Source organism: Lampetra fluviatilis, chromosome 5 (assembly GCF_964198595.1).
Source record: "Lampetra fluviatilis chromosome 5, kcLamFluv1.1, whole genome shotgun sequence".
Lineage (NCBI taxonomy): Eukaryota > Metazoa > Chordata > Hyperoartia > Petromyzontiformes > Petromyzontidae > Lampetra > Lampetra fluviatilis.
Window position 1 is genome coordinate 16,174,887 of NC_136279.1, and position 15,685 is coordinate 16,190,571.

General features: G+C 49.4%; 1 protein-coding gene across 2 annotated transcripts in view; it reads left to right on the forward strand.

The window, feature by feature from the left end:
* Positions 1–15,685, forward strand: part of LOC144932668 (cell adhesion molecule DSCAM-like) — a 79,612-nt gene that overhangs the window by 30,822 nt on the left and 33,105 nt on the right. For both annotated transcript variants that reach the window (XM_078856978.1, XM_078856980.1), the window contains exons 7-13: positions 2,576–2,730; positions 3,709–3,838; positions 4,646–4,807; positions 5,337–5,455; positions 6,204–6,324; positions 6,642–6,815; positions 10,069–10,218. In XM_078856978.1, the coding sequence (XP_078713104.1) occupies positions 2,576–2,730; positions 3,709–3,838; positions 4,646–4,807; positions 5,337–5,455; positions 6,204–6,324; positions 6,642–6,815; positions 10,069–10,218 (1,011 nt within the window). The remainder of the gene's footprint in view (positions 1–2,575; positions 2,731–3,708; positions 3,839–4,645; positions 4,808–5,336; positions 5,456–6,203; positions 6,325–6,641; positions 6,816–10,068; positions 10,219–15,685) is intronic.

Consider the following 15,685-nt stretch of genomic DNA (forward strand, 5'->3'; position numbering starts at 1 on the left):
AATGATAGCTTAACGAAGTCGCTTATCACGTGGAAATTTATATTGACCAATGATCCAAATGTGCGTTGATTCTAAATGTAGAGGGAAAAACCGGGCGACCCGGAGAGAGAATCCAGGCGACTGCGGGGAAAACACGCACACACGGCCGGGGATAGTCTGCTCAGGGGTGCCTGTGTTCTCCCTTTGGAGACAAGGGTTGGTGGATCACACAGAGATTTACGAGGCTCCCAAACCCCCTGGGGTTGTGAGATGAAGAGTGCGGGCGGTAGAGCGAGGGAAAGTCAGGACAGTAGAGAACTGAGTAAACAAGAAGGAGAGATATGGAGAGAGATCGTGAGAAAGGGAGATTGAAGGTGGTGAATCTGGTGGCTTTGAGATTACGAGGGCTGAGCCGTTGTGTGTGGAGTAACAAATTGGCTCGTTTTGTTTTCGTGAGAAACCTCACTAATTGGATGTGTCGGGTGGTGGCGGTTTCAACGACACATTTATATTTACATGATCTAACTACAATTTTTTATTATTTTGGATAATATTGGTCGCGAAAGCCTGAGAAGTAGTTGCACAGTATCGATGTCCGTGCGTTGTTCTCTAACGTGAAAGGGTTGCAACTGCTCTGCGGGAGATCCTCCCGGATTCTTCGTCTCGTAACGCGACGCTGATAGTGCAGGTGGAATCAATGTGGGGGAAAGGACACACGTAAATAAGTAAATGAAGGGGGAGCGGACGAGAGCTGATCAAAGGAAGAGAGAACACATCTGAGAGGTTGAGTGAACAAGAGGCGGATCAAGTTCCAGGGGAAAGAGTGTGAAAGAGCGGGAGGAAGAGCTACAGTGAGAGAATGAAAGAGGAGAGAATAGGTTGGTGAGTTAGATCGACAGAGGAATACGTCACGGGATTTAATGTAATGTACGGCCATTTTTTAAATCCACTGCTGGATGAAGGCCTTCCCACACCATCCAGTCAGGCCGGTTGATTTGACCATATTTTATCACACTGGTCAGTGTGGACCGGTTCAGAAATAACTCTTCACCGATGTTAGCTGTGGCTGGAAATTAGAACCTGGGTTGCCGGGTTCATAGCATGCTACTTTAACCACCGATCCACCACTGAACCTCGAGAGAAGGTTAAATATTAACAGGGTGACTATGAGGGAGACAATGGCCACGTTTCTGCTTATTTCTGTCAATTTGTATTTTTTTACAAAAAGTTGTAGAAATGCAGTTACTATCGATACACAAATCAGACACCGAGGACTAGATGAATGTGTGGCTGAACGATTATCTTCATTTGATTTTTGCCAAAAACACCACAATGCCTCTTTTGACAACACTGGGTAAATTGCCAAGGCGATGTGTTTTAGTCAAGATGTTAATCTGACTTCTAAGACTCTGTGGGAGAAATAAGCGTGTGTGTGTCTGCGTGCGTGTCACGAGGTTTCCATCAATAAGGAGTAGATTTGATTGTTTTCATTGGAATAAGTCAAGATGCATTTTCCAAAACGGAAATGTTTCTCTTTTCGGTTGCTGATGATTGTGTGTGCTCTGAGTTAGGCATTGTTGTTAAGTTGATCAGGCGAGATTGAGCTGTGGATCTTCAGCAAGAGACGCATTCGTTTTCATTTGTGCTATCATTTTTTCCCCAAAGAACTTTTTGCTTGAAATAAATGGTGCTTGTTCGAAACAAATATATCGATTGGAAAACTGGAACTTGACAGCGTTGTATGTGGGTGCAGGTTGGCGTGTGTATTGTGGGGAGAGTATGGGGAGCGATAGTGTAGTGGTTAGCGCGCTGTGCTATGAACCCGGCCACCCGAGTTCGATTCCCACTCACGGCCAACACCAGTTGAGTGAGCATGGGTCTTCAACTGGGTTATTGAGAGAGCGTTTTAATGTATGTGAATGTCGGTCCTTGTGAGTGTGTAAACGAGTGTGGCTTACGGGTTCTGTACGCGCGTACTGGGTACTATACGCACATTATCTACACTTATGTGAATATTGTATAGTATGTCCTTACGTCTATTTGTGAGCATATTCGCGAGTATGCATATAGCATACTCGAGTCTCATACAGCATTTGCCCCAACTGAAGCCTATACTTTGTCGTTGTGTGCATGTGTGGGCTTGTTAATATAATTGCGTTTGCACAAGTGTGCTTGCACAAGTGAGTATGTGTATATGTATATAGAGTATGTGTGGGGAGCGGTAATTTAGAGGTTAGCGCGCTGCACTACGAACCCGATGACCAGATTTCAATTCCCACTCACGGCCAACATCAGTGGTCATTTTCTGAACCAGTCCTGGGCTTCCCGTAGGTCGCCTCAAATAAGAACTTGGTGCGGTGTATAAAATCATCATCACTGGGGACAAAAAGGTGGTCAGGCTTGTTGCTGGCCACTGACCCCCTCGTGTGCCGTGCCGGCCTTCATAGGGGCTCGCTACCAGCACTTTCCCCAACAGTCTGTTAAGGCTACATGGGGGATCTTTGTATAATGTGTGCCCGTTCGTACGTGTGTGCGTGTGTGCCTGCGCATGCGTTTGCGGTGTATGTGTGTGTGTGCCGTGCGTGTCCATGTGCAGAGCCAGCACGAGCCTCGCCCGTCATCCTGGACTCCATGCCGGGACACACGCAGGTGTGGGCGGGTCAGTCGGTGGAACTGGCGTGTCGCGCCGTGGCACACCCGCCGCCCACACACCGTTGGGTGCGCGATGGCAAGGCCGTCATGCAAACACAGGTGGGGCAGTCGCTCTTGCCCAGGGCAAAGCCACCAAACGGCATGGTTCGGCCAGCACGATCTCAGAAAGGCTCTCTCTCCCGGGTGTCTAAAAGCAGTTGTTGTGAAATTCATAGATTACGTCCCAAGTTTAATATTTACTGGCCTCGTGCTCAGTCAGATTATTCTGCCCATAATGGCTGACACGGCAGCAAGCAAGTTATATGGGAAGGGAGGGTTTACAGCGGTTGCATTGTATAACAAAGGCAGGGAAATGTTTTATATATATGGCTGATAAACAACCAGAACTATTTACGTTGGAAATATATCTCGATTTATAAGTGAGAGAGAGGGGGTGACAGAGAGAGGGGATGCCAACTCGCCATGTCTCGGTCGTGTCTCCCAGAAATTTGGTGGCTTTACCTCCGAGATCGAAAAATGCACGCCCCAAATGCATCGGAGGTTAATGGATCGCGTAGATTTTGTGAAACTACTAATATCGCCGGGTAGCAAGGTTGCCAGGATATAATGACGCAGCTGGTGGGTTTATTCATCCATTTCTGCAGCCCTTTGAGTGTTTTTCCTTCGTATGCTTGGTGGGTTTTCTCTGAGTATACGGGTTTCCTTCCATGTGGAAATCTCTCACTCAAAGTGAATTGGGCAAGCTTAGCATTGTAGAACCATCCTGAAAGAAAGTCTTTGTAATTATTCAGGTTTTTTCTATGTTGACTACACCGGGATCTTTGTTCATGGTGGTATTTGTATTCGTGGAAGCAGCGATCTTCATGGCAATAACTGTTGGCGGTGGTGTTGAAGATGTTGAAGATGATGATGATGATAGTGGTGGTGTTGTTGTTGATGATGATGGTGAAGTTGATGGTGTTGCTTCCAGTGTCGTCGATGACAATGTTGATGTTGACGGTGTAGAAGCTGCTGGTGGTGGTGGCGGCGGCGGCGGTGCCGACGGTCGCATTGTCTCCTCTTTGGTTCCATCGTCAGGGCCGCTACCGCATGGACCAGGCCGCGCTGCGGATCGACAACGCCCATCCGGGGGACTCGGGCACGTATGCGTGCGAGGTGTGGAATGAGCTGGGCGCCGCTCACACGTCCGGCAGGCTCACCGTCACCGGTGAGTCCGGAGCACACCCCGCCCCCCTCCCCACCCAGTTCCCCCTCGCCCCCCCCTCCGCCCCTCCAAAGTGCCGTGCACTCACTGCCAGAAACTCTTTGAAAACAACTTTGTTCCCTAAATGTTGTTCTGTTATAATTAAATAATATGTTAAAGTGTCTCCATGCATACATTCGCATGTGACTGCATTCACCTCTATTGGTTGGCTATACACCCAGGGTGAATATTCTACATTCCCCTGATGGAAGCCAGTTTATCCATAGGAGATTTCCCACAAAGTAGCACTATTTATATCGGCCCCAGAAGGGTGTCAGTCTCTAACTGGAGGGTTGTGTGAACTCTCTGCACATACATTTAGTACCCACAAAAATATGTCTAGCGTATGTATGTGTATACGTGTTTCTGGGAAGTGGTAGTGTAGCAGTTAGCGCGCTACGAACCCGACGACCCGAGTTCAATTCCCGCTCACGGCTGCCAACACCAGTGATAATTATCTGAACTGGTATACAGGGGATCTGTACGTGTGTGCATCTGATACAAATGTATGTATAGTATACAAATGTACATGGTATCTGTGAGTACGTGTGTGTGTACGATACATGTGTATGTATCTGATACACGTGCATGTGTCTGGTATCTGTGAGTACGTGTGTGTGTGTACGATACATGTGTATGTATCTGATACACGTGCATGTGTCTGGTATCTGTGAGTACGTGTGTGTGTGTACGATGCATGTGTATGTGTCTGATACACGTGCATGTGTCTGGTATCTGTGCGTGTGTGCACGCGTGCGTCGCCCCACGTAGAGCCGCTGCGCGTGTCGCTGTCTCCACGGAACGTGCGCACGAGCGCGGGCAGCTCCGTGGTGCTCACCTGCACTGTGTCGGGCGGCGGCGTCCGCTTCTCGCCGGACCCCGCGCTCGGCATGGGCTCCTACCGCGTGCGGCCGGGGGGGGCTCGCTCTGGAGGTGGGCCCCCCAACTCCTCCAAAAATCACCGAGCCTCATACCCACCTACCGGAACATTCAACTCCCCCAACAATCACCTACCCGAAGACTCAATCCCCAACACTCACCCATCCTGTCACCCAACTCCCCCAACACTCACCCACCCTGTCACCCAACTCCCCCAACACTCACCCACCCTGTCACCCAACTCCCCCAACACTCACCCACCTTGTCACCCAACTCCCCCAACACTCACCCACCCTGTCATCCAACTCCCCCAACACTCACCCACCCTGTCACCCAACTCCCACAACACTCACCCACCCTGTCACCCAACTCCCCCAACACTCACCCACCCTGTCACCCAACTCCCCCAACACTCACCCACCCTGTCACCCAACTCCCACCACAATCGCCTACCTTAACATCCAGCCGTGCCGCTCTCTGGTGTAGATATGGTGAATGGCGTTCTGAGTGTTTAATGCGAGTGTTGTGATGAGTGTTGTGGTGAGTGAGTGTTGTGTGCCGTGCCGCTGTCTGTCTGTGGTAGACATATACGCCGCGTCGGACTCGTCCTCCCCGCGTTATCCGGGCTGGGAGCCCGAGTTCCGCATCACCTGGTACCACAACGGGGAGCGCCTGCGGGAGGGTGGAGGAGCTCGCGTGCAGGTAACGGTCTGACTCCGGCCTCTCGTGCAGACACCCGACTAATTGGTCAGTCCACCAGACAGCCAGACATTCACCAAACAGTCAGTATATCAGCCAGTTATCTGGTTAGTTGGTCAATCGGTAAGCCAGATACTCGCCTAATTAGCTCATCCAGTCAGTCAGTATTGGCAAAACAGTGACTCAGTAAACCAGCCAATACGTGCCCGTGTGTGTACACATGTGTGTGCATGTGTACCCGCGTTTGTGCGTGCGTGCTTGCGTATCGGTGTGCGTACACGTGCATGCGTATCCGCGTGCTGTGTGTGTGTGTAGTGAGTTCAAGGAGACGTAGACGACGTAGTCGGAGGCACACTTATTTATTACACACCGGGGGAAATAGACAACTCTTGAAGGGGTAGCGGCCCCTTCACCCGTCTAACAGGGAGACACCACTATCGCTAATCCCGGCTAGTCTGCTCCCGAGTCCTCCACTAGAGAGTTAGGGGAGGCTAGCTCACCCGGCCCTGGTCAAGCTCGGATCTCGGCACCCTTAGCCAACCAGACCGGCTCTTACAAGAGCATCGGCTCTGGAATCTCAGGGCCGCGCCGCTGGCTTGCCCTGGTCGGTCCTTAGAAGGACAGCGAGCCAGGGAAGTCCCAGGGCCTATTCTGCTGGCCTACGATCTTCCCCATGTGTGCCTTACCTTGTTGTGCGCGCGTGCATGCGTACCCACATGACTGCGAGCCTGTGCGTGCATACCACCTGCAGGGGAGCCACAACCAGACGCTGGTGCTGACAAGTGTGACGCGCGCGCACGCCGGCGCGTACCAGTGCTTCGCCGTGACGCCACACGACTCGCAGCAGGACTACGCCCTACTCGCACTCGAAGGTGCGACACACGCAACACCAGTGCAGCTCGCGCCACCGCAGGTGCTCTCTGAGCCTGTGTCTGTGGATCTCTGTGTTCCGTCCCGTGTCCGTACAAGTCCAGACTCAAGACTCTCCTTTTCTCCCCTGCCTATGACGGCTTCTTCAATATGGCCGCTGATGTAGATGCAGAGCGACAACTACAATTTGACATTCAGGTGGTCAAGGCAGATAATCGCGTTAGAAGTAGCGGAGTGTATCGCTGTGATGTCTCCTTCGTATTTGTTGATCAGGCATTGTGTCGACTGACTGCCTCTCTGCGTTTCTCGCTCTATCCAGACGGGACTCCGAAGATCGTGGCGTCGTTCAGGGAGCGTGTGGTGAGTCCGGGCGAAGCGTTCTCATTGGTGTGCACGGCACGCGGGAACCCCGCACCCACCCTCTCCTGGCAGCTTGACGGGGAGCCCCTCCCCTCGGACGCCCCCCGTCTCACGCTCGCCACTTCACCCGCCGGTGAGAGCGCTCGTAGGCACGGACAAGGACAAAGATTCCCCGAGTAGCCACGTAGGCTGTTTTGGCGAGTTTTAGTTAGTGAGCACAGTTGAAGGCCGGCACGGCACTCTAGCTGGTGGTATGTCCAGGACCACACCTGACCTAGAGCAATTCCAGGGTGGGTTCAGATATTCCTTACTGATGTTGACCATGGGTGGGAAGCTAAATCAGTTCGCCAGGTTTGTAGTGCAGTGCACTCACCACGACACTCCTCCATGCATGTACACGCACACATTGCACATGTAGATGTGCGCATGGGTGTAGTAAGATGCGTGTTTGTGCATGTCCATGCGTGTCCATGGGTACACTTGCGTGCAAGTTTGTGTGTGTCTGCGAGTGCCTGTGTGTGTTTGCATGTCTGGTCGACCCCCAGGAACAGGCTTGCAGGTTTGCAGACCATTTCTCTGAGGTCTTGGTGAGGGGAATTACCTCAGCACAGATAACATCATGGGGTCAGGTGGGGACAATCTTCATTGCTGGGGCCGCCATGCTTCAGATATTGGCAGAAGTCGCCACCCCTGTGAGTGGCTGGCTGAGGTGCCATCTGTTAAGGAAGTAAGAGGGGCGATCCGGAGTCTGAGACCAGGAAAATCGCCGGGCAGAGATGATCTCCCAAGTGAACTGCTGAGGAAGGGTGGCGTATTTGTGCAGACTGCCCTATATGACATAATCACAACTGTTTGAACCACAGGATAGGTTCCGCAGGATTGGAAGGATGCCCAGGTGTATGTATGTTAAACTTCTTTCGCAACATACGTAGCCAACCGTGGTAATCGGAGGTGGTCCCCCTTTTAAGAAGGCCAGGGCTCTGGGTGGTTCTTCGTGCTTTTAGGGTCCCTGACTATGTTCACAATCATTAAGGACCTTTATGATGGTGGGCAGACCTGGGTGAAGTTGCGTGGCCAGAAGTCAGAGCCACTCCCTGTTCATGTTGGGTGCGACAGGGATGTCCTCTGGCTCCCACATTATTTAACATTTCTTCGACAAGCTTTTCATGACTGGTACAGATACAATGGGAAGCTGATCGATGCCTGGGTGCGGTCAAGGCCTAGCTCCCTATTGGTCAACCATGTTATGGACACTGATGATCTGGTGGGTGCTGCTCACTGAGAAGGAGTTGCAGGTTTTGCTGCTGAGTCTGAAGTATGCCACTAAGTAGAGGTGGTGCTTTACCATCAGCCCCACTAAAACTAAGCACCTGCCTGAGTATTTTGTGTCATCCAATACTCCACCCCTTCAACTTCCCAGTGACTGATGGGGCAGTCGTGGAGAGAATGGAGACGTTTCTGTACATGGGCAGTGTGCTTATGGCCCAATTCCAGTTTGGTAGGAGAGGTCTCATTCCGAATCAGCCAAACGGAATTATTATTTTGGCAGGCGCAAAACGTTGTGTGAAAGCTACCTGGTCTGGGTCTTCTCGGCCACAGTCTTGCCTTCCCTACTGTTTGCTTGCGAAATGGGGAACCCTCTAATGGAACATCTGAGCTGGTTTGAAACATTTAGGCTGGCCTGCCTACGATCCATCCTGGGTTTAACCAGGCTGTATTGTGTGAGGAGATCATAAATCCTTGAAAAGAGGGAGCTCCTCTGGCAGGCAAGGCTGCATTGGCTGGGTCAAGTATCCTGCTTGTCCAAGCAGCTTCTGTTTGGCCAGATCTAGGGGGTTAAACTGGCACGGCACGGGCTGGAGAAGAGATGGGCTGATGCGGTACAGATGTATGTGGAGCTCAGTGGACTTGTCGAAGACTGGTAGCAATAGTGTCAAGATCAGCCTCGATGAAGACGGCACGTGAAGGACGCTACTGGCCAGTTGGAGGCAGTTGCCCTCCAACAACAGCGGAGAACAGAGGAGAGATTCTCAAAACAACGAGCAGAGCGCCGGGTGGCTAAAATACATAAAATTTGCACAGTAGGGGGCACAGTTGGTGCATCTGCCAGTCATCTCAGTCATCAACCCATGGCATCTGGGTTTGTCCCATAAGCTCCTGTCAGCGAGCCTTCGACACTTCACATGGCCTCGGAGTGCACCTGGCCTGGCACAAGCGCCGTGGTGACGTCACCACCACCTATTGGCGAATGGCGACCATTGTTGTTGGTCGTCTGCTTGGGGAGTGGTGGCTTCATGGTTTGTGCACCGCAATACAAACCCAGCTTATCGTGTTCGATTCCCGCCCATGGCTAACATCAGTGGCGAATTATATCAGAACCGATCCTGGGCCTTCCCTAGGTTGACACAGCCTCAGATGAGTGCCTGGAGCAGTTTATGAGCATCGAGATTTGCGGAGACAAAGGCGATCAACCGTGGTACTAGCTACACCCCATCATGTACCATGCAGACCCTAATAGGTGATCGCGAGCCGCATTTGCCCAATTGCCTGTGTAGGCTTTACAGGGGAGCTTTGTGTTTGTTGTCGTCTGTACCCAATGCCTTCACTGATGTCTGCCCAGGCCTGTCTGCCCGTACAGGCCTGCATGTCCATGCAAGTTGAATGCCCACGTGTGCCTGCGTATGTCCTTCTCTGACTTTGTAAGCCCATGCATGTCTGTGTGAATGCACGCATGCCTGTGTATTTGTGCCATTGCCTGACTGTTAAGAGCACAAATGCCCATCCATGCCCATCCGTGTGTTCTGAGGTTTGCCTACCTCTATGTGCCTGTCTGTGTCCACGTGTGTGTGCGTGTGCACAAGTCTGCCTGTTCATGCATGTTTGTGTGGTCGCCTCTAGGTCAACTCAGCCTTAAATGAGTACCTGATGTGGTATGCAAACATCAGCATTGGAGGGACAAATGCGGCTGGGCATGGAGCTGGCCACCCACACCCTCGTGTGGCACACGCTGGTTTTCATTGATGCTCGCTAGCAGCACTTGCACCAACAGCCTATTCAAGGCTTTTCAGCGGAACTCTGTTTGCACAATTCTGGTTCTGCATGCATGCTGGTGTGCGCATCTGCGTGTATGTTTGCCTGTGTGCTGAAGACTGCCTACTTGTATATTTTTGTCTATGCATATTAGTGTGTATGTGTGCGTGTGTCCACCCAAGCTTTCCTCCCTGTGCATGCCTGTGTGCGTGCATGTGCACACGCATACACCTGTGCATTCTGCTTGTCTGTGTGATATCTGTCCAAACCCTGACCTCCTCTTCCTTTTACTCCTTGCCCTCCACACCCCCCGCACCCCCCATACCCCCTCCCAATCCATCCCGCCCACCCCACAGTGGGCGTTGTGGGCGATGTGGCCGACGTGGCCCTGGTCATGAGCCATGTGAACGTGAGCATGGCGCGCGTCACGGACAGTGGGACATACCGCTGCGTCGCACGCAACGCGCACGGCGAGGCCAGCTACCAGGCCACAGTCAATGTAAGAGGTGCTGGCAAGTTTTACTACTTCTTACGCACTCATGCCGGCCGACCCCGTGCACCCAACCCAGTCGACAGCCTCCCCACCACCTACAGATAGATAGACAGGCAGGCAGGCGGAAGCAGGGATTCATTTCAGCCGAGTTTGCCCGAAAATATTTCCACGTTAAGTGGATTGTTACAGAAACTTTCAGAGCTTTGGGAGAGGCTTTCATCCAGTAGCAGATAGATGATGTATGATGATGAGTCCATTGGGGGTGTATCCGTGGTATAGTGGTTCACGAACCAAGTGACCTCAGTTTGGTTCACGGCCATGGTTAACATCAATGGCAGGTGATATCTGATACCCTGTTGGGCCCACTGCTTCACGAAGCTAATTTCTTCGCTTCATCCCTCAGCTACACGAACAATTCCATGCACAAAAAAACACCACTTGAAACAAGTTATGATACAACCCAAAAATAATTGCAAAATAATAAAATATTGAGACTATGTATATAAAAAAACATTGCAGGCTTCCTTTGTGCTTGTTTTGCTGACTCATCCATTTTCAACCCCGGGACATCACAAACATTTTCACAAACATCAAACTCTGGTACAGATAATCCCTGAGGTACTCCTGAATCTAATATCTCATCTCATCTGTATTATATAAGAACTCATTATGCCGCTGTGGCGAAGAGATGTTATCTCCCTCGCCTGATATGCAGGAGGCCGTTGGTTCGATCCTGACGCTGAAGCCTGTGTATTTGGAGTTTGCGTGTTCTCTCTCTCCCCGTGGCCCTGCGTATTTTTCTCCGTGGCCCTCCGGTATTGCCCTCTACATTTAGAAACATGCGTTTACATTATTTGGCTGCTACTCTAAATTCACACATGTGATAGTGTCAGCCACTTCGATGAGCTTATCATGTGTGCTCTTAGGTTTTTTCGATGAAGTCACGTAGGTAAAAAAAGAATAATAATAAAATAATAAATGAAAATAACTAAATTAAATCACGACGTTTCGGAGGCAGCGCAAGTCTCCGTCTTCAGGTGGGACCGTCACAGGCAAATTTACTGTATCAAGTGAAGAGAAATCCAAGAGACAAGATCGTATATACTGGTTCTGCAGCAGCCATTATAGATCTATTGCTAGATGAATGCCTCTGAAAGCCATTGCCTTCATGGGTAAGCAAAAATAAAATGACTTCCTTTTGTCTCTCTGTGTAAACAATAAATATATTAGGCCATCAGTTTCTTTGCATTCCGAACTAACGTCATCCAGCGGCACTTGCTTAAACAGGAAAACTGGACTGGTTTTGACCTTCTGCGTCTCATTAGCAGAGTCAGATCTGTTGAACGAATACTGCTGGGTTTGCAAGATGTTGGCAAGAGCACTCCGCATGACTGAGGTATAAAGAGAAGCAGCAGCAAGTTCATCCAGGCTAGGGGTCGTACATTTTGTCCAACCCCTTTAGCGCAGCTGCCCCTTCCCTCGACTCATTCCTCCCACCTTTCTTATATTTCGCTGCTCGTTTTGTTAAAATCAACTGGCCATGACATAGCTCATATCCCTGGGTCATTGGCTTCAATGTCGAGATGTAATTCGCCCTCCCAGTCCCCCATATGTTGTGAGATTGGAGCATTCAAATGAATGGATGCATGGATGTTGTTTATTGTTATTTTGATTGCAATAGAAGTGGCCTGAGCAAAATGAGATTTCCTCCAATTTAACAAACACAGACAGACACAAAGCTAGGATCATGCAGGATCTGTAGTAACAGATGTGACTGGGTAGCTCAGGGGCTCTCATTGGCCAGGCCAGAGCACTGAGCCAACACCACTGAGACCTCGGTTTGGATCCGGGTTGCAGACAGCCATCATTAACTCTGGTTCTCAAGTGGAGCGAGCCAATGGTGTCAGCCCCAAGTCACAGATGCCTGCACAAAAAAAACCCGTGTCTAATTTGTTATTGTGCTAACTTTTTGCCCAGCCCAGCTCTGAGAATGCAGAGTCATTAGACGTGTTGCATGAATGCTCCGTGGCAAACACTCTTGATGTAGTTTTTTTTACAGAGCGAGGAAGGAGTGCAGTCTTGTGTTGGTTGAGAGAGGCTAATGTTGAATTGAATCGAAAAGGAGTGCTGTGGTGTCACCTTCTGGGGACATTTCCCGGCAGGATGTTGTGACGTTTGCCCTGCCGAGCCGAAAGAGTTTTAAAAGGACTTTTTTTTGCCTCATGCTAAGACCTGTATCTTCTAGCCCCTCGCATGCAACTTGCTTCCCTTTCTCTTGTAGTACCTAGCTACTTTTTATCACTCTCTCCTTCCCCCTCTCTGTCTTCATCTCTCTCCCTTCCTCTCGCTCTGCTATAAACACCTATTTCTTCTTTGCTACTCTGTAACGGCCCTCTATAGCTGACCATTGCTATCTCTATTCTTTGGGTCTTTCGGTAAAGTCACGTAGATAGGTTCAAAGAAAATAAAAAAAAATAAAAAAACTACGACGTTTCAATCGCAACACAAGCGTCCATCCACGACAAGGGGACGCGGAGGTGGCGATGTTAATGTGAGAGATTAGCATGTTGATGGCAGATCGCAGAGCAGCAACGTCGAGCTCGTCGAGCGAGGTGGCTGTTAGTGTGGGAAATTTAACCTGTTTATGTCAAATTAGATAGCCGAAAATAACATCTAACATCGGAAGGTGGTAGGATGGGAACATCTCAGCCAGTTATGACTTAAACTGGTTGATGTCCTTCCAATGATTACTCAGTTTATACCCATCTGTTGTGTCTGTGTGTGTATATGTGGATGGCTTCATGAACTAATCTTTGTCGATAGCCAGTGGGTTTGCAAAGTACCTTCGTCTTAGAAAAATCAATTTCGTGTGAGCCCACTGCATTAAAACAATGATCAGCCACGGCCAAGGTATTGTTGTCCGACCATGTTTCAGGTCTGCCTCATGTTCACGAACACGGTCCGAGACATGTCGCTTAGTCTCCCCAATGTAACTACTGCCGCAGGCACAGCTTAGTTTGTAGATGCCGGGGTATTGCATGTCAGGGATCACATCCTTCACAGATGGGATCAGATCACGAATTTTACATACTGTGTTAAATCGAACCTGGATCTTGTGTTTGCTCACGATTTTGGAGATCTTTTTGGCTGCTATGTATGGCAAGGCGATGGTATTGTTTGGGTTTTCAAATGTTTATTTCCCAACGGTTGGGGTGATAGCTTTACGGATTGTGTAGTCTGAATATCCATTCATCTTGAGAGCTTGGTGTACGTGTTTCAGTTCACTGGCTCGGTGATGACGGTCGGAAATACATCGAGCTCTATGGTGTAGAGTTTTGATGAGGGAATTATTCTGGTAAGGATGGTGGTGGGAGTCAGGTTTTAGATATGCATCCGTATGGGTGGCTTTCCTATAGACAGAGTGGGGTACCTTCAACTTGTTTGTAGAAAGTTCCATTACAGGTGAAGTAAGTGTTGGTGAGGCAGTGTCTCACCAGGGCCGATACATCAGCATTCAGTCCTTGTTGGACCAAGTCTTCAATGATTGCAGTGGTGTCAGGCACAGGAACTTTGGTAAACAAAGACACTACATCGAAACTAACGAGAAAATCACCTGGAGATAGTGAGATGTCCTTAATTAACGATACCAAGTGAGCCGAGTTGAGTACAGTTGAGGTGGTCTTCTCAGTGAATGGTTGTAAGGTCTCAGACAGAAATCGGGCCAGTTTGTAGGTGGGTGAGTCAATGGTGGAGACGATAGGACGAAGGGGTGTACCTTCTTTATGGATATTTGGTAAGCCATACAACCTGGGTGGTCTCGCAGCAGAGGGTTTTAAGGAAAACCGCTTGGTTGATTCGATTAAAGATGTCGAATCGGTGAGGATATTGTTGGTTTTCGTAACGAGGCTGTTGATGGGATCTCTTTTAATTTTTGTATAGCTACCATCATTAAGTAGGTCCTGAAGTTTGTTATTGTATGTGGTTTTGTCCATGATGACTGTGGTATTGCCCTTGTCGGCTGAGAGGATGACGATGTCATCTCTCTTTTTTTTAATTGAGAAAGCTCAAAGCGCTCATCTTTCTGATGGTGCTAATAGGTATCTTAGCGTTTTTGAGGATTGCAGCGATTTCTGATCTTCCCACATCTGCAGTGATGTGTCCCAAACCCTTAAGGGCTACGTCAACCTGGGCAATGATATCATGAACTGGGATGTGTTTCGGGGTGACTGCGAAATTCAGCCCTTTAGCTAGAACCGATTTTAGGCTGTCGGAAATTAGACTGTTACTCTGATTGATAACATTCTTGTCAACGTCTAACTTTTTTTACGTGTGGATCTGACTTCTTCTTGGAAAGGAGGTTGAACTTGGTAATCAGGTTATCTTTGCGTTTAGCTGACATTGAGGCAGCTGAAGAGGCTGTCATGTTATCTACATGTTCCCAATCAGATGTAGACATTTTTTCCATAAATGTTAAGTGTGATTTCAGGAGACTCTTTGCCTAATTATCTAGTTCAAATCGGAGCAATCTTCTTTGAACCTATCTACGTAATTTTACCGAAAGACCCAAAGAATATGAATTCCTGCAGTCACGAAAGCTTTAAGTCAAGATTTATTGTTATCTCTGTCATTCACTCTTCCATCACATATCTCTCTCTTACCCTCATCCCCACACACATCCCCGATACCTCTCTAATGCTAATACAATCCCAGATCAATTTCAACATCACACTCACTACCTTCAAGATCCCCCATGAACCCCCACCCCTGCCTACCTCCCTCCCTCGCATCTCATTCTACTCCCTTCCACACACTCTCCTACCTACCCCTCTCATCTTACACTACTCCTCTCCACGTACTCTGTGCGCCTGCAATCAAAGGTTTCTCTTAAATACCCGCCACCCCCTTCCCCCCGAGGTGAGAGATTGTTTATTCTCTTCTGGTGCCCCCATAGTAGTCTGGGGGCATATTAATTCCATAAAATACATTTACCCACTGTTTCTGCACAGTATCTTGAGATGAGGTTGGATTTCGATCATATCTGAATCCACATTGTGTTGTTTTAACACTGGGCAACATATGAAAGACTATCTCACTCTGCCTCTAAATCTTCCTCCTCATGCCCCGGTGTCTCTCTGTGTGTGTGTATAGCTTTGCTTCCACCTTGTTCTGTCAGCCCATCCCCCTTTCCCACCATCCCAGCCAACTTACACCCCCAACACCCAACCCCGCCACCCCCCAATGCAAGTCCAATGTCTCGGGAACATACTGTTCAATCTTCCCCCCCCCTACTATAAACCCCTCACCCCCCCTCTTGTAGGTCAATTCTGCTCCAAGTGATGTTTCTCCTGCTGTAGTATCTTAATATCATCACGAACCAACACCCTCTCTCTCTCTGTCACCCGCTTTCTCTGCAGCGATCCCACTTTCTACCTCTCCCACGCTCTCTCATCCTTTCACTCGACACACTCTATCCCTTGCTC